At 37.0% G+C, this 18,758-nt stretch overlaps 3 protein-coding genes across 4 annotated transcripts; all 3 read right to left on the bottom strand.

Moving 5' to 3' along the window:
* Positions 1-3,301: 3,301 nt before the first annotated feature.
* LOC103945226 (tryptophan N-monooxygenase CYP79A68-like) lies at positions 3,302-6,354 on the bottom strand. The gene is made up of 3 exons (XM_009355767.2): positions 5,870-6,354; positions 4,710-5,574; positions 3,302-4,015 (listed from the first exon to the last, which is right to left on the bottom strand). Exons 1-3 carry the CDS (start codon positions 5,899-5,901, stop codon positions 3,386-3,388), a joined length of 1,527 nt encoding a protein of 508 aa, XP_009354042.2. The 5' UTR covers positions 5,902-6,354; the 3' UTR covers positions 3,302-3,385.
* A 4,051-nt stretch (positions 6,355-10,405) lies between these two features.
* LOC103945134 lies at positions 10,406-11,511 on the bottom strand. Of its 2 annotated transcripts, none has more exons than XM_009355658.2 (2): positions 11,489-11,511; positions 10,406-11,106 (listed from the first exon to the last, which is right to left on the bottom strand). In XM_009355658.2, exons 1-2 carry the CDS (start codon positions 11,497-11,499, stop codon positions 10,719-10,721), a joined length of 399 nt encoding a protein of 132 aa, XP_009353933.2. In that variant the 5' UTR covers positions 11,500-11,511; the 3' UTR covers positions 10,406-10,718. The 2 variants fall into 2 exon arrangements, with proteins under 2 accessions (XP_009353933.2, XP_048429586.1); XM_048573629.1 differs by lacking the exon at positions 11,489-11,511 and adding an exon at positions 11,240-11,419.
* A 2,641-nt stretch (positions 11,512-14,152) lies between these two features.
* LOC103945135 (E3 ubiquitin-protein ligase RSL1) lies at positions 14,153-17,783 on the bottom strand. The gene is made up of 4 exons (XM_009355659.3): positions 17,449-17,783; positions 16,505-17,159; positions 15,262-16,022; positions 14,153-14,853 (listed from the first exon to the last, which is right to left on the bottom strand). Exons 2-4 carry the CDS (start codon positions 16,925-16,927, stop codon positions 14,466-14,468), a joined length of 1,572 nt encoding a protein of 523 aa, XP_009353934.1. The 5' UTR covers positions 16,928-17,159; positions 17,449-17,783; the 3' UTR covers positions 14,153-14,465.
* Positions 17,784-18,758: the final 975 nt, after the last annotated feature.

Raw genomic sequence — 18,758 nt, 5'->3', positions numbered from 1 at the left:
CGGGTAAGAAACCCAAGAGTTTGATTCGTAATGTACGAAGAGCAAGTGTCGGATGACATGTTACGGGATTTGAAAGTTCGAGGAGTTATAACTCTATTGATAAGAAACAAATTGTCTTTGCCTAAGGGTAATGAAGCTATGAAAAAGGAAAATTCTTGATGAGGCTCACATTTAAGCATATGTCATGCATGCTGGCAGTATTAAATTGTATCCCATTTCATTCTCAAACTGTTGGCTAGTCTGAACGAACTATCCAGACCTTGGAGGACGTGTTGTGTTCATCAGTTTGTGGTGTCAGCATGAGTAGATTTTTCACCAGTCTCTACTGGAGTTGTTTACGATGATAGTTAATATTTTCAATTTGGGTATAACATGATTTGAGACATGGTACGAGAGATTCTACAGGCAACACTTGTTAGACAGAAGAGTAATGCAAACTGGTATTCGAATGATCGAAATTTCGACATGGGAAAATGTGTACTTTAGATGATGTCGCCTTGGAGTTGGACAAAATGGTAATTTTGCACCTTCGAGAAATTACTACTTGTTTATCGAGACAACAATGAATTGTTGATATTGCGGGTTGCCGACTGTAATATCAATGGCTTATTTGTTGAGTTCGCTAAGTAAGTGGGCAAATAAGCCGTATACGTGAAGTGAGATAGGACATGAGCCATGTTGAGAGCCAATGGAAATCGTCGACCGACAGGAAAAAACGCTGAGAAACAAAGTCATTCCATTGATAAAGTTGTTGTGGAGGAATCACATAGTCGAGGAAGTGACGTGGGAAACAAAAGAACTGATGAGAAGCCAATATCCGTACCTGTTTACTTGAGGTAGTAAATTTTGAGGACGAAATTCTCTTAAGGGGGTAGATTGTGATACACCGTCCTTAATTTAACGTTTCTGTAATATTAAATGATGTGAATTTACCAAAATACCCTTGTGGAAAGAATGTTGACTTTAGTTAACCACCTTGTCGTAACGCGTATGACTAACTTTCTTATTTTATTCTTATTGTACTCATCGCCATGAACACGTGGGTGCAAAGGGATTCGAATTTGGAGCTATAACAAAGATATTATGTTTCGTCTCTAGTAATCTTAAATTGTGAGCCACTGGGACCCATAATGGAAAGTTTATCCCCCTGCTTTTCCCCTTGTCCCATGACACAAGTTTGTCCCCTTGCTTTTCCCCTTGTCTTATGACACCCCTTCTTCCCTTTTTATTTTTTGTCAACCTCTCTCTCTCTAACTCTCACATTTTTCTACACTTTTTTATTCTCTTTCTTTCGGTTTTCCTTGGAACCAACCCTACCCGAGGGCTTTACACACATAAACAGCAACACACAACAAACAACAACCATGGCACCACCACCACCCTACCTGTGTGCCCACGAACCCAGAAAACCCTCCAAACAGCTCTTACATTGCTGCACAGTATAGTTTAACTGTTCACCAAGTTCTCCGGCGAGTTTCCACCTTCTCCGACGAAGGTAAACCTCAAAACTTGTTCAAAAGTTGTAGATCATGTCTTAGTGTATATTTAGAAGTGGTTTTGAGAAGTTTTGGTGATGTTTGGACGTAGGAAACTCAAGGGGAAAACTTCCCCAGTTTTATGGCGTGGACCGCCACTTTGCAGCCATTTTTCGGTCAAACCACGACGAGTTAGCCATCGAGAAGGTATTATTCTCTTCGTCTCGTCGAGAAGTATGATTTTTGTTTATGAATCACTCAATTTCTTTGAGTATTGAAGAAGTTATGAACATTTAAAGTTTATTTAGTTTTCGGTGAGTTCCATAGTTTTCCCACGGACCAGTCACCTTACAAGCCATTTTTCGATCATCTCCGACAACTATTGGGCGTCCTAATATGGGTCGAATTTGGTTAATAAATGATGAAGTTACAAAGTTTTGAAGTTTGTCCAAACTTCAGGCCAAAACTTCCAGTTTTCGGTGAGCTCTGGTGGCTTGGCTCGGCTGAGTCAGCCGTTGACTTCTCGATCAGCGTTGACCGTGAACGTTGACTTTTGGTTAACTGTTTTTGGGTTCTGGTAAGGACCCCTCCTAGACAAATTTCGAAGTCCTTATTCCAAATCCGCACTCCGTTTTCCTTAATTAAATCATTTTAGTAGAGTTTTACTAATCGATCCTTTTATATGCTTAGGTGCGTTTGTTAGTGGCAACCCCATCCTCTCTAATTCGAACGGCTTTTCGACGACGGAGTATTTGTGAGTGGACCCCTTCTAAAATGCATGATCTTATTACTAGAAATGCATACATGAAAAACATGATTTTATGACTACGTTTTATGAAACGTTTATGAGTTATCGGATTTATACTTTATGAAATATCATGCTTTATCGAATTTACGTTCTTTGAAATATTTATGAATATATATACTTATGAACATGGTTTATGATGATGATTTGAGTTAGAACGCTCCTATAGATTTATGATACGATGTTTAAGCTATTGAGTTCCGACGATATATATTTTGGAAAGATTATGTTCATGATTTTCTGTGCTTAGTTAGTGGATATTCATACAATGTGCCTTCGGGCGGGCGATGTAATGCTTTCGGGGGATGATATATGTGCCTTCGGGCGGAATATATATGTGCCTTCAGGCAGGCAATGTAGTGCCTTCGAGCAGGTGATGTAGGTGCTTTCCGGCGATTATGATATCACTACTAAGCACACTATATATGATATATGTTTTATGAAGGTATTATGGAATGCTAGGGTTTTCAGATGAAGAGTAATTGTTTTAGTACTACATATATATATTAACTTCGTCCACCCATATTTTGTTTTGCCCCCCTTCAGGACCTAGGAATGAGGCATACGATCCGAGCTACGAGGTATTTCCATATCAGTGAATTTGTGTCCTCCTCTCTGCGTAGGACATCTCTTGTAATCACACTTTTCAATATTCCTTCCGCTTGTATTTTGAATTAGTAGTATACTCTGAACATGTTCATGCATTATCACTTTTAAATTGTTCGTAGTTGAATATTCTCCTTTGATCCAGTGACCCGTACCTTATTACTTTTATTTTGTTAAGGTTTGTTTTTGGATATTACATTGCATGGTTACGCGCGAAAATTTTATGCATGTTTTACATGTTCTCGTCATATGCATTCATGAAATGGCTTGTGTCACTTTCGGGTGTCGTCCAGCACATGGCCATCTCGTTGTCCTTTGGACATCGAGGTCGGGGCGTGTCATGCTAGCCTACTGTGAGGCTAAGCCCACTCATTCTCCTTAGTGTAGATAATATCGTTTCTTAAACAAAAAAGACAAACAAAACATCTCATTTATTGCTTGCATAAGAAATACGCCATAATTACTTTTTTATTAACGGCAAATTATCTATGCATGGTCACTAAACCAAGTATAGAGTAGCAGGCAACCGCGGTTTAGCATGTGCATACAAAGGGTTGGCTTTGAAGAGGGATAGAGCCTCAGTGAGGTCAATCTTGTCTACATTGGGTGGCATGCTCCACGTAAACCCTTGTAGAAGCCTTGCAAGGAGCATTACAGTTATGGTAGTCCCAAGCGAACCACCCATGCATCCTCTCCTTCCGGTAGAGAACGTAATGAATCTCAGCTCATGCTCTTCCAGTTCAACTTGTTGACCAGCATCTCCATTCAGATGGCGTTCTGGGTTGAATCTCAATGGATTTTCCCAAACTTCAGGATTGCGCCCGAGGCCTAAACGACTGAGGAGAACAGCACTCCCCTTTGGGATGAAGTAGCCTGCAACTACAGCATCTGCATTGGACACATGGGGTAGGTTAAATGGTGCAACTGGATGCAACCTAAGAGCTTCTCTTGAGCAAGCCCTTATGTAAGGGAGCTTAGGGATATCAGACACTTGAACAAGCCTATGCTTTCCAACCACCCGATCTAGTTCTTCTACTGCTTTCTTAAGCATCTCAGGCTGGTTCAGCATTTGCGATAGAGCCCACTCTCCTGCATTGAAAGGATTATCCACTGTTGCAAGCTGCAGTTCCTATTCAATTAATACAATGCATACATAAGTTGGGTTCTAGATAATTTGATTTGGTTACAAAATAGTTTTTAAATTTGGGAATTAAATGGTATCCATTTCCTTTTTTAAGTCTGACTTATAGTAGTTTATGGAATTAAACATACCGTTAATATTATAGTTTCAAACTACTGTCTGCATAATTTTCAATCATTTAGGGTTGTTCAGTTTAAATTTTCAAATTTGATCTAAATATAAATGCAAAAATGTTAAAAAAAAAAAAATTTCCATTCAGTTCCTAATATTGAAACCATTTTTCTTTTGACAAAAATCGAATTAGACTGCACGTAAACAATAAGAAATAGGACTGTCAGCTTATGTTTATGTGCTTCTAGTATGTTATGCTTACGCTTTTGCATTTCAAAGTTATGAACGTTTTACATTTAGTTTTATTTTTACTATTTAGAACTCATATAATTAAATTGGGCAAAAAATGAAATGAAAGTCTAAATCTTCGTAAATTAGGGCATGAGAAATTTTTTAGCTCAATAAACATCAACAAAACATCGAGACGACACCACAACTTTGACAACAAAACATTAAACAGTAAATGGAAATACGTATAAATCATAGTTTTAACATAAGCGCACAATTTTATTTAGGAAATTAAACATTACAAAAGGATCCAAAATATTCGAGGGTGGTAAGAATATCTCACTGTGATTTGCGCTTTGATTTCTTCACTAGAGAGTAAAGGCTGTCCATTTGCATCTTTGAGTGATATGAAAACATCAAGCAGGTCCGCAGGCTCCGTCCTTTTCCCATCTCTCCATTGATGTAATCTCTCGTTTATAACAGGGTCTTGATACTGCTTGGTAATCTTCAAAGCATCTCTCACCTTTTTCTCATGGCCGCCTATGTCAAACACTCTGAGCCACGGAAGATAATCCGATACACAGAATGCGTACACATGCAAAAGAATGGTCAAAAGGGCGGATACGTGTTCTTCCTCTTCCAAACCAGGCCCTCCATCCTCTCTCCCTTTGCCAAAGTACCTTGAGTTGAAAATCATCCTTCTCATGACACCTCCTGAGTAAAATAGGGCTGCAGTTCTCACATTCACTACTGAACCATTCGGATTCACCGAGCACTGATTATATAGGAACTTAACAAGATTATCAGCTTCTTCATTTCTTTTACCAAGTAGCCAGTGAACCCTAGACTGATTGAACACATCAGCAATCAAGACCCTTCTCATTTTCTTCCACTGGCTTCCCCAAGGTACAACGCCTGTGGTCACGTAGCCACTGCTTAAAATATGGGTGGCCATTGTAACAGGTCTTGATGCAAAAACTGCATCATTTTTCTTCAAAAACTCCCTGGCAATTTCTGGTGATTTCACTGCGATGACATGAACATTTCCTAATTTTACGCAGGCAATGTCCGTGTTGAATTCTTCCAAAATGCTATGTACCCATTTATAAGCTGGCCTGTTCCTCCACATTTGTGGTACACAACCAACAATTGGCCATGGCCTTGGACCTGGAGGGAGAATTTCTTTGCTTCGTTTGCTGGTTTTCAACCTGATGAAGTGGAAAAGAAAGATTGCAATTGATGCAAGGAAAATTGCAATTGGAATATTCATGGTTAAGATTCAATTGTGAATGGAATAATTGTTGGTATTTAGTTTATGAACTAATACCAAACCAATGTGGTTGATAAGTTTAGAAACTATACCACACCTCTCACCAACACTCTCAGAAAAATAAGACACGGAAATAAAATAAGCATCAAGTGTTATAAAATCGACGATATGTTTGTAGTGGAATATAAAGTAAATGAGACATAATATTTATGAGGTTCGGCAAGTATGCCTACATCCTCGGGGCAGCAGCAGTACTTTCTTTCATTACGTAAAATAATAGGAATATAAAGATAAATCTCACTATTTTCTCTTTTCTCTCTAGCCCAGTTCACTGGTATTTCATTATGTATCTCTCTTTCTCTTCCTTCTCTCCTCTCTCTTCTTTTCTTTCTCTCTTGCTTCCTTCCTCTTTCTTTCTTCCGTTTGTTGTATGGTTCTCCTCCTTCTCCTCACATTCATTTTATAGACAAAAGAATCACTATAGCAACATTATTCACTTTACAACCTTTTCTCAAATGTATAGCGAAATACTCATCCAATAATCCATCCACTTTTCTTTGGATGAATAGTAATGAACTATTCATGTGGGCCATCCACACATTATATTACAACACTCCCCTTTGGATGGTCATATGTCAATTTCGGCTGCCTCGTTAAAACCTTAATCTGTTTTGGATGCTCCTGGACCAAACATCAACTCATCATTTCCCTCACAAGGATGAATGATTTTTCTTAGTGTCTAAATATTAATTAACCACTTGAGTGTTCAACTCATGATCTTCAATCCATATGGTTCTTTAATACTATAAACATCATGGATAAGACTTGCGTTGGCATATTGTTCGACTACAGCTCGAGACAATATTCCTTTCAACACTTTAAAATCTTTCTAGACTCTTCAAGAGTCTCATTCTAAGATTATTAACTCTTGCAAAAGATTTAGTATGTTGCAACAATATCATAATGATAGTACTCATTAAGGCAATTTATACCATTCATTGGTATTAAGTACATAATTTATGCTTTACACGTCCAGGGCTTTCTTCAAGCAATTTGAATCATTCAGGGATTTTCTATACTTCGTGACATATTCTCCTTTAGAATTTATCCAGAGCAACTTGTTTCCATGTATACTTGAAGGATTTACTTGTGGAGATATGCTTCGGGCATGTATAATTCTCCACTGAAACGAACAAGCTTCACAATGAGAAATCATGTTTCCAGAAATGTATTACAATTTCAAGTTTCAATTGGAAGCCTTGTGTCATATCATGTGAGGGTATTTCATTGTATTCCAAATTCTTTTGTTGAAGCTTGGTGACACCAAAATCACTATTCCTTAGGGACTGGAGCTCCATCCCATTGGAAGTCACAAAGTCTCTAAATTTAAAGACATACGGTGGTAGAGGGTGGTAATGACTTTATTTAGGGACTCCACTGGAGATATCCTAATAGCCCAAGCTATTTTCTTGGGGTAGAGTTGAGACATAATCATTTGGGTTATGGCTAGCCACCTACAAGTGAAGATGAATACCACTAAACTGCAGTAATAAAATCGGTCTCGAATAGAATTTACATTATTATCCACTTGCGAAAGACCTTTTTTATAACTAGCATTACACACCTCTTAAGATGTTTTGAACGTGCTTAAAAATAGAGAAAATAATATTTAAAAAACAACTAATTGAATCACATTATTACTAGCCCGTTGTGAGGCTAAGTCCACCATCTCCCTCTTAGTGTAGATAATATCGTTTGTTAAAAAAGTAATAATAATCATTTGACAACTAATTTAATCACATTATTATCCGCGTGCGAAAGACTTTTTTTTATAACCGGCTTTACACGCCTCTTAAGATGTTTTGAATGTGTTTAAGATAAAGAAAATAATATTTAATAAACAACTGATTGAATCACATTATTGCTAACCCATTATGAGGCTAAGCCCACCCTTCTCCCCCTTAGTGTAGATAATATCGTTTGTTAAAAAAACAATCATTTGACAACTAATTTAATCACATTATTATTCGCGTGCGAATGACCTTTTTTATAACTAGCATTACATGCCACTTAAGATGTTTTGAACATATTTAAAAATAGAGAAATTGAATCACATTATTGCTAGCTATTGTGAGGTATACTAATAAAAAAAATAAAAAACCACAAAAAAATTAATTATTAAAAAAAATACTATCAAAATGATGAAAACGCCCCTGCCTTATTTGATGCATTATTTTGGGGTGCCAAAATCACTATTCTTTTTCCATTGGCTTTATTAGGGGTGGGCAAACGGGTATAGGAACCGCGGGTAAAGGCAGGTAATTCAGGTTCGGGGCGGGTCCAAAGTTTTTAAACACAAAACGGGGCGGGGCGGTTCAGGTATACGAAATTAGCGGGGCAGGGCGGATCTTAAAATATGAAGGAATTGTCCTTTGGCTTGGCCCGTTTCTACAATTTTCCTCATCTTAGTCTTCTCAATCTCTCCTCCTGAGTCTCAACTCCTCTCATTTCACTCCGTCTCAGAGCTCGATCTCTCCTCCTAACTCCACCCCGTTCTCGAATTGTTCTCCAATCACGATTGTTCCAGGAGATCAATTCTTACAGGAGCTGTTCTTTAGCTCTCTTGAATCACAACAGATTTGAAAATTATAGGAGCTGTTTTTTAAAACTAAGGTTGCATTGCACATCAATTCTTACATATAATTCAGTACATCAATTCTTACACACACACACACACACACACGCACACACACACATACATATAAATATACTCACACACACAATCGATTCAAATTCAATTTAATTTAACAGAAGTTTCAAACTCAATTGATTCAAATTCAATTTAATAAAAGATTTGAAATTGGAACATAACAGAGGTCAAGGTTCAAGAACCCAACAAAATCCCTAAATCTAGAAAACCCTAATTTAATTTTCAATCCTAAATCCCTAAAACGTAATACCTTAAAACTGAAGAGGACTATGAGCAGAGTCGTGCACTGCAAATATGGGTTCTGAGTCAGACAGAGGAGATGACTGGGAGCGTTCCTGACCACCTCATGCTCCGCCACCTCCGACGTGAGATTGGGGTATCACTTGAAATCAACAAGACCTGGTTCCGGCGTCGGACTCGACCTCGCTCACGCTCCGCCACAATCGAGTTGATAATGAGTCTTTGGAGGTGACGTACGTCAGCACCTATAGCGTGAGGGTCACCAGTGGGGTTGAATTCGAGGTGTACAAGAACAATGAATGCACTGTTTAAGACTCGAATGTCATCTAGTATGATAAATGCTAAAAAACTAACGACAAACTCAAGCATTACTCTTTTATCTAATCGTAAGAAGTTGAAAAATACTAAACAAAGTGAAGCCCAATGGGCCATTTTCGATTCTTGAGAACAAGCCAAGCCATGCTTGAACAAGGTTAGCAAAAAGCCAAGTCCATAAAAAGCCAACGAACACCAACTTTCCATGTGGAATTGGTAGTAGGTTTGGATTGAAGCCACTTAAGCACGACGGTTCCATTAAATATGTGGAGATGGTGAACTTGATTGAAACTCCCCTTATCCAAAATGCAACTTGTCCTCTACTCACTTTGCAAAACCAAACACCACCACAACCACCACCCGTACAATCATAAGTGGTGGGTCAGTGTGGTCTCTTTCTCATTTACTTAAAAAACAAACATGACAAAGAGGGTGTCTATCATACAAAATGGGACAACTATGAATACAATGTAAATTGGCTCGAAATAGCTGGAATTTGTATTGAATTTGGATTGGATTTGGTTTGTCTTAAGCTTTGCTCGTTCAGGAAACAACCCAAACTTGAGCTTTGGTTGTTCGGCTGATAAAGCTCGTACACAACTCATTTGCACTAAGTTTGCTTGGAAAACGAGCATTTACAATGTCAACAACAAAATAACAAAGCTTTATCCAATTAACTGGGATCGATTGTATAAATCCTAGAACGTCATTGTACTCGATTTTGCGCCAAATCTTCTGTTATCTCCAAATACTCTTTGTTTTTTCTTAAAGTCTCTTTTCAAGTCTTCCTAGGTCTGATTTGGTATTGTTGTGCTTTGAAAAAAAAAATTGCTTCTACTGAGCTGTGAGAATAAGCAGCTATGAAATAAAGCGGCTGAGTGTTTGATAAACTTTTTTGTAAAAGTGTTTTTGAAAAGAAAAAAAAACATTATTATAGTGTTTGATAAACTTTTATATAAAACAGATGTGAAAAAAACTGGTTTTTCAAAGCTGGGTTTTGCAGCTTTGTGTTTTTGGCTTTTTTTCACCCAAAAATATGAAAAAAACCTGAAGCTGAATGTTTACTAAACATAAAAAAGATCTCAGCTTTTTTTGATAGCCACTTTTTTTCAGAATCACCTCGGTACCAAACTAGGACCTCCTCTACCTCTTTTGCCCTAAGCATCTGTCTTGTAATTGCATGTTCTAACCGAAGCATTTGTGAATCTTCAGTTCACGTCCAAACCACCTTAACCGATTTTCTCTTATCTTATCTTCAATTGCGATCACTCCTACTTTACCTTGAATATCCTCATTCTTAATATTGTCATTTCTCGTGTGCCTATACATTAGACGAAACATTCTCATTGCCGTTACACTCATTTTTTGCACGTATCAATGCTTGACCGCCTAACATTCCGTGCCATAAAACTTTGTTGGCCTTACTTACAATGTCACTAGAAAAAAATGATATCAACTCTTACTTTGATGAGTATTTAGTATTTTTCATCTCAGAAAGTGCATCTTAAACGGAAAATATTTTTTCAATTCAATAACATGATAAATGTTATTTCAATTCAATACACTATCTTTTTTTTCCCCCTCTTTTCTTTCAAGAAGAAAGCTGTCGCCTATCAGCATACACGCTTGCCCTTCACTGTTTTACACAAGGTACCTTATAATGGCCGCAAATCTTTTTAACACAATGCTTATGAAACTACAAAGGAAAAAAGGCACATAAATCTCCGCTGTGAATAGAGCGAGACACTCTTTACTCCTACGAAGGGTATTCTCGGGTAGCTGTGCAGATTATTTTCGAATTTCAGAAGTCCTATAATTCACTGGATATATTCTTCGTAGTAGTTATCACTTATAACGGAAACAAACCTCTCGAGCCAAGGAAGCTGATGGAGATCTTTCATGGCGTCTACATAAGAATCTGTACACCGAGGTGGGAATTGATAAGGGGGATGGTCGCTTAAACTGAAACCCCCCGCTAGGAATCTCTGGATCAGCGCCAGCTGCGATTTCTCTTGGTCCGAGTATGCATCCATTATCATGGGGAGTGAATTAAATGTTTCCCACGCCCATTGCTCGGATTCTTGCATAGACTGAGTGACCAAGTCTTGTGTGTTGTTGTTGTCTTCGTCCCAAAAGGCACATTGACAAGTCTGTTGGCTATCCCGATATTCAGCACCACAAGAATAACAGAACTCATGCCCACACCTGAAGATGAGGAACACAAAATGCTCAGTAAATTTCAACAACTTGTAACGGAAAGGACACACTGATTTCTTATCTAATAGTTACACAATGATTCAATAAACAAACGTATGCCTCTATCAGTAAACCTACTCACAGCATATACTGCTTAAAATCAATATTCCCATGAGCTAAAAATTGTCTGAGATCATGATAACCGACTACAATCTAGAACTCAAATCATTTTTTCATAAAGATTGTACTCTCCCTCAGAGGCAAGCAACAAGTTTCCAAGAAAATCAAACAAATTGGTTCAAAGCATACAAAGAACATTTTTTGGCACAATAACACACATGAAGATGCGTTAAATGCAATAGTACGTGTAATATAATCAAAACATTCTTACCAGCATGTCATGTGGTAGCAACATTTTTGTTTTACATTCTTACCAGCATACCTATTTTTTAACTTTAAAAATCAATAAAAAAATTTGTTTTAAATTATACTCTAATCTTCTTGTTTTACCTTTTTGGTTATTCTTTTCATTGTAGAATCGTCTAAGTTCTAAGTCATTCTTTAGAGATCAACCTTGTAATAAAAAATAAATCAAATTAGAAATCGTTAAACCATTTGATGAAAGTTATCAAACTTTTAGGATTTATTTAAGAGAAAATGATTCTAGTCAATATTAAATAATCATTAGATGACTAAATGATTTTATAATCTAATTAATTTTACAAATATGATTTTTAAAAAATAAACAATTTAAATCATCTTGCATGAAAGAGAGAAAAAGGTGAAATTCCCCTAAATGAAAGAAGGTACATATGACCCACATAGAAGGTGCCAAAATTGAACAGAAAAAGGAGGTCGGTCTGTCCTCACTTTGTTACGTCTAACACTATCCAATGAATAAAGTTATTTAGTGGCAGTGGTAGGGTCATGTCCCTTGGTACACTTTGAGCTTTTGGCACATCATCTTCTTTGTATTTATTTGAAAATTGAGAAATGGTGAAGCGATTTTTTTCAAAGTGAGAAACTTTTTATTTTTTAGTTTAATATTAGTTTTTGTACAAATATTATAAAATATAATACAAAAAACATAAGATGATATAAAGTTCATGAACATTTTCACTTTTAAAAGAATCTCATTAGTATTTTCCTTCAAAATTTTGCTTTCTCTTTCTTTTTGTGTGCTCGGACTTGGAAATTGGGTGAAAATTTACACTAGTGGGACCCTCAATGCTTTAGGGTTTACTTGTAATTAGGAGTGTAATCATAATTTCTTTTCTTCTTTAACACTCTATGTAAACTAGTAAGTTTTATTCCACTTTCAAGAGCAGTCTTTCTGAATCCATTGGACTTTGCTCCTTGCCTTTGTTTTTGCCTTCCGCTTTTGGATTAAATTTTTGGGCTATATTTGGATGAGGAATTTTCTAGCTCCAAGGAACTTAGGCTAAATGATGTGGAAATATACACACAAAAAAAATTTAGAAATGCACTCCATGATCATTTACGAAGGTGTGTAGGAAGAATTGACAACAGAATGAATGCACTGTTTAAGACTCGAATGTCATCTAGTATGATAAATGCTAAAAAACTAACGACAAACTCAAGCATTACTCTTTTATCTAATCGTAAGAAGTTGAAAAATACTAAACAAAGTGAAGCCCAATGGGCCATTTTCGATTCTTGAGAACAAGCCAAGCCATGCTTGAACAAGGTTAGCAAAAAGCCAAGTCCATAAAAAGCCAACGAACACCAACTTTCCATGTGTAATTGGTAGTAGGTTTGGATTGAAGCCACTTAAGCACGACGGTTCCATTAAACATGTGGAGATGGTGAACTTGATTGAAACTCCCCTTATCCAAAATGCAACTTGTCCTCTACTCACTTTGCAAAACCAAACACCACCACAACCACCACCCGTACAATCATAAGTGGTGGGTCAGTGTGGTCTCTTTCTCATTTACTTAAAAAACAAACATGACAAAGAGGGTGTCTATCATACAAAATGGGACAACTATGAATACAATGTAAATTGGCTCGAAATAGCTGGAATTTGTATTGAATTTGGATTGGATTTGGTTTGTCTTAAGCTTTGCTCGTTCAGGAAACAACCCAAACTTGAGCTTTGGTTGTTCGGCTGATAAAGCTCGTACACAACTCATTTGCACTAAGTTTGCTTGGAAAACGAGCATTTACAATGTCAACAACAAAATAACAAAGCTTTATCCAATTAACTGGGATCGATTGTATAAATCCTAGAACGTCATTGTACTCGATTTTGCGCCAAATCTTCTGTTATCTCCAAATACTCTTTGTTTTTTCTTAAAGTCTCTTTTCAAGTCTTCCTATGTCTGGTTTGGTATTGTTGTGCTTTGAAAAAAAAAATTGCTTCTACTGAGCTGTGAGAATAAGCAACTATGAAATAAAGCGGCTGAGTGTTTGATAAATTTTTTTGTAAAAGTGTTTTTGAAAAGAAAAAAAAGCATTATTATAGTGTTTGATAAACTTTTATATAAAACAGATGTGAAAAAAACTGGTTTTTCAAAGCTGGGTTTTGCAGCTTTGTGTTTTTGGCTTTTTTTCACCCAAAAATATGAAAAAAACCTGAAGCTGAATGTTTACTAAACATAAAAAAGATCCCAGCTTTTTTTGATAGCCACTTTTTTTCAGAATCATCTCGGTACCAAACTAGGACCTCCTCTACCTCTTTTGCCCTAAGCATCTGTCTTGTAATTGCATGTTCTAACCGAAGCATTTGTGAATCTTCAGTTCACGTCCAAACCACCTTAACCGATTTTCTCTCATCTTATCTTCAATTGCGATCACTCCTACTTTACCTTGAATATCCTCATTCTTAATATTGTCATTTCTCGTATGCCTATACATTAGACGAAACATTCTCATTGCCGTTACACTCATTTTTTGCATGTATCAATGCTTGACCGTCTAACATTCTGTGCCATAAAACTTTGTTGGCCTTACTTACAATGTCACTAGAAAAAAATGATATCAACTCTTACTTTGATGAGTATTTAGTATTTTTCATCTCAGAAAGTGCATCTTAAACGGAAAATATTTTTTCAATTCAATAACATGATAAATGTTATTTCAATTCAATACACTATCTTTTTTTTTCCCCTCTTTTCTTTCAAGAAGAAAGCTATCGCCTATCAGCATACACGCTTGCCCTTCAATGTTTTACACAAGGTACCTTATAATGGCCGCAAATCTTTTTAACACAATGCTTATGAAACTACAAAGGAAAAGAGGCACATAAATCTCCGCAGTGAATAGAGCGAGACACTCTTTACTCCTACGAAAGGTATTCTCGGGTAGCTGTGCAGATTATTTTCGAATTTCAAAAGTCCTATAATTCACTGGATATATTCTTCGTAGTAGTTATCACTTATAACGGAAACAAACCTCTCGAGCCAAGGAAGCTGATGGAGATCTTTCATGGCGTCTACATAAGAATCTGTACACCGAGGTGGGGATTGATAAGGGGGATGGTCGCTTAAACTGAAACCCCCCGCTAGGAATCTCTGGATCAGCGCCAGCTGCGATTTCTCTTGGTCCGAGTATGCATCCATTATCATGGGGAGTGAATTGAATGTTTCCCACGCCCATTGCTCGGATTCTTGCATAGACTGAGTGACCAAGTCTTGTGTGTTGTTGTTGTCTTCGTCCCAAAAGGCACATTGACAAGTCTGTTGGCTATCCCGATATTCAGCACCACAAGAATAACAGAACTCATGCCCACACCTGAAGATGAGGAACACAAAATGCTCAGTAAATTTCAACAACTTGTAACGGAAAGGACACACTGATTTCTTATCTAATAGTTACACAATGATTCAATAAACAAACGTATGCCTCTATCAGCAACCTACTCACAGCATATACTGCTTAAAATCAATATTCCAATGAGCTAAAAATTGTCTGAGATCATAATAACCGACTACAATCTAGAACTCAAATCATTTTTTCATAAAGATTGTACTCTCCCTCAGAGGCAAGCAACAAGTTTCCAAGAAATTCAAACACATTGGTTCAAAGCATACAAAAGACATTTTTTTGCACAAAAACACACATGAAGATCCATTCTCAATCAACTTAGTCGGTGCTGTTAAAATTGAAATAGTATGTGTAATATAATGAAAATATTCTTACCAGCAAGTCATGTGGTAGCAACCTTGAGAGAGCTCAATCATCCTACGACACTGCTGGCAACGCCTCCAGCTGTTACTTTGTGCCAAGCGATGTAAGGTAATGTCTGCAGCATCTCTCTCTTCCAATGGGAGATTCTGGAACTCCTCGCAGCTCATAGAAGTATGCCAAGGAACCCCACAATCCGCACAGATGAACCTCTGACAAACTGGACATTCAATGCAGCTGTTATCTGACTGACTTGATGAACTTGCCCTAGCTGAGAAACATTCAAGGGGATCAAGCAGGACAGAACAATTTGGAAATGGGCAGTACATTCTATCTGAGTGGAGAATATTTGCTTCTGCAAAGGATTTCTCCAATGACTCATACGAAGTGAGTGGAAGAAAAGATTTGCACTCAGCAGTGGAGATGTAATACTTGCATCTCAGTTGAGGACATCTGATGGGGACTTGAGAGGACTGTACCTTCCCATCAACGTATGTTCTCATGCAATGTGAACAGAACTTATGAGAACATTTCATGGTGATCATCATCAAGGATGGTTTATCATCGCAACAGATGGAACAGTTTTCAAGAGATTCAACACCCTTAGCAGGAAAAGAGACAACTCCAATAGCCACTTGGGCTAATTTTGATGGCCGCTCAAGATCTACATCAGGGGCAAGTTTCAGAACAAAAGCTTCGAGATTACTGGCATGCTCTAAAATCCTTTGCCTCAGTGCCACTAGGATTGGAACTTCAAGTTTCTCCTCATGTGAAACCTGTCAGAAATTCAAGTCGTTAAAACAAACTTGACATACAATAAGATGATTTGGAAATTTAATGCTAGTGCTACAACTCAAATGAAGAAAGATGAAGTAATTCTCAAGAACAATCACTCAAAGTGTCGTTTTCTAAATAACACGGTATTATCCACTTCTCAACTATAAAAATTGTGCTGCTAAAAAGGGTATATAATGGATAATCAAACAGAATAAACCCTTTTTTATTTAATGAATTCAAGCGCTCACAATGCTGATATTGCAGTGGAGAATCTAGCAATGAACTTATGAAACCCAAATTCGAACTGAAAGTTGTTGAAAAATCCCAAAATCATATTCCAAAGTACGCACAGAAAGCAAACAGATGGGCCAGAAAAATCAAGGTTAACACAAAAGTCTTGGTTACATATTTAATACGACTTTCTAAAACGTTAACCGACATGAAGAAAAAAAACATTACTGTTTAGTAGTGAAGGACTCACCTGATCATATAGCAATTCAGAATCTGTAAATGCATACACCCTACGGACTTTATTCTGCACAGCCTCCACTAAACCATCCATCAGGGCTAAATAGTCAGCCACAAGCTCCTCCACATAAAAATCAAGCCTTTTCTGCACCTGAATTGCAGGAACATTGGTTGATCTTTCCATGACAACTCCGATTCCAGAAAGTCCACAACCGGGGTCCCCATAGCCAGCTATGGACATGCCTTTGAAGAACATTTTCACAGAAAATTCGTCGAGATCATATTTTGACTCATCTTTTGTCTCCCCTTTCACTTGTTCTTCAGTCTCCTTCCAAACTTCATCTTCGTCTTCGCAACAGCTCCGGAACTCTTCTTCGTCTTCCTCTCTAACTAAATTAACAGAAACCTCATCACCAGAAATTGCCTGACCCTCCATTTCTTACACAATAACTCTGAAATTCTAAACTTAAAGCTGCGATTATTACTAAAATCCAATCACAAGCAACCAACCAATCAATCTGAAGCTCTGTATTTTCAACAAAATCTCTCCAAATCACAAACAAATGTTCCTTCCAATCACTGGCTTCCAAGGCCTATCTCTAAATAATCAAACAAGAAAACCCATCAAGGAATCGATCCAGAACTGCCACTTGTAGCATCGCCTCCACCTAAAAATACCACAAGGAAAAACCAATCAACCAATCGATTCAGCTCCTAATTCCGAATCGAAAACCCAGAAAAACCCATCAAGGAATTAATCCAAAAGAACCAAAATTTGATAACTGTTGGCTCATCCACATAAAAAAAAAGGAACCAACCAAAGAAAGAAAGAAAACAAATTTTCAATTCAATCCCTCCAAAAAACTGCACAAAATATTAAATAAACATAGAAAAATAGGATAAGAGTATGATACTGGAAGGGCAACTGGGCAAGAAAGAAGTGAAGGTTCGAATTACCTTATCCGGAGGAGGGAATTGAAGTGTCTGGAATCAGATTCCTTCTCGGGGTCTGAAGTCTGAGACGGTGTCTTGTAACTGTGGTAAGGGTACAATAAGAACCCTAATCTGACAAATTTCAACCTTTGGTTTGGTGCCTCCCCCACTTACAAGATGCTGTTTTTATTCTATTCTTTTATTACTTGGATTGGATGAAATACTAGAAAGGAGTCCTCAGAATTATCATTGGCAATTGCGGTGTTTATTGGCGTAAGAGAAAAAGTTAGCGCCTTTGGCCTTTTGCTTTGCCGCCACTCTCTTTCCTAACACATGCAGTTGGGGATGGGATTGCTTGCTTATGTTCTTTCCTAATCATCATTTTCTCTTATTTTTGTTTTGTATCTGTAGGTAGCATAATTTTAAAAAGGAAATTCTTGGTTATCGTTTAGTATATAAATTGGACGTTGATAATGTAATGCAATCACGTTCAAGTATTATATTCTATATTTACAGTGTAAATATGATTTGGTAAAATGATAGTTAATAACACAAAACGATGTTGTAATTACTATAAGAAAGATTGACAAAAAAAATTAGTATAACAAGGTTGATGGTAATGTTGTTGACGTCATATTACGTTGACAAATTATGTTATTATTAATTAGACGTGATTCCGTTACTACTACCAATGTTGATGATTATACGGTATATACATAGGTTATACCATAGATGTCTTATTACAGTATAGATATAGGTTAATACTTGAGAACGTCATGAAATCACAACCGTAATTCGCTTACGGCCTCCCTATGAGGTTTGCATTCAATGTGTGAATTATGTAAAAGTGTAAATTACACTATATTGTTCAAATTCACACTTTAAAGTTACATAATAATCTTATTGTTATACCTAATTCCATGTAATGATGTTAGTATTAATATACCAAAGTTGGTCTTTACATTGTGAACCTCATAGTATACTGTAAAGAACTGATATTATACTTGAACGTAATTGCATTACAAATTGAAATGGTAGTATTCTTTCCTCACAATTTCCTCATTATTTACCCTATATTTGCTTCAATGTTTCTATCCTCTAACTAAACAGTTTCCGGTTCTTAAAAATAAAAGGGCAGCTGTTGGATTAAGTTGGCTTCCAAGAAAACCCACTAACTGTACGATATATGAACAATGCCCCTTCCTAGACTCTGCCATTCTGTTCTTAGTCAACAAATCCTGGGGAACTCTGAAGAAATATAAACGCATTAAGACAGACCCTCAAGATTCCCACCAGAAAGCTGGGTTTGAAGAAACCTATGCAGTATGCACATG

Source organism: the organism of the source record quoted next, unplaced genomic scaffold (assembly GCF_019419815.1).
Source record: "Pyrus x bretschneideri cultivar Hongxiangsu unplaced genomic scaffold, Pyrus_bretschneideri_v1 Contig7, whole genome shotgun sequence".
In the NCBI taxonomy this organism is placed as follows: domain Eukaryota; kingdom Viridiplantae; phylum Streptophyta; class Magnoliopsida; order Rosales; family Rosaceae; genus Pyrus; species Pyrus x bretschneideri.
This window is presented reverse-complemented; position numbering and strand designations above follow the sequence as displayed.

Coding starts and splice junctions, on each gene's coding strand:
- LOC103945135 (XM_009355659.3), bottom strand. CDS start 16,927: ATGGAGGGTCAGGCAATTTCTGGTGATGAGGTTTCTGTTAATTTAGTT. Junction 16,023..16,504: donor CTGAATTGCTATATGATCAG/GTGAGTCCTTCA, acceptor AATTTCTGACAG/GTTTCACATGAGGAGAAACT. Junction 14,854..15,261: donor TGCTACCACATGACTTGCTG/GTAAGAATATTT, acceptor CCTCATCTTCAG/GTGTGGGCATGAGTTCTGTT.
- LOC103945226 (XM_009355767.2), bottom strand. CDS start 5,901: ATGAAAGAAAGTACTGCTGCTGCCCCGAGGAT. Junction 5,575..5,869: donor ACTGCTGCTGCCCCGAGGAT/GTAGGCATACTT, acceptor CCACTTCATCAG/GTTGAAAACCAGCAAACGAA. Junction 4,016..4,709: donor AAATCAAAGCGCAAATCACA/GTGAGATATTCT, acceptor TTAATTGAATAG/GAACTGCAGCTTGCAACAGT.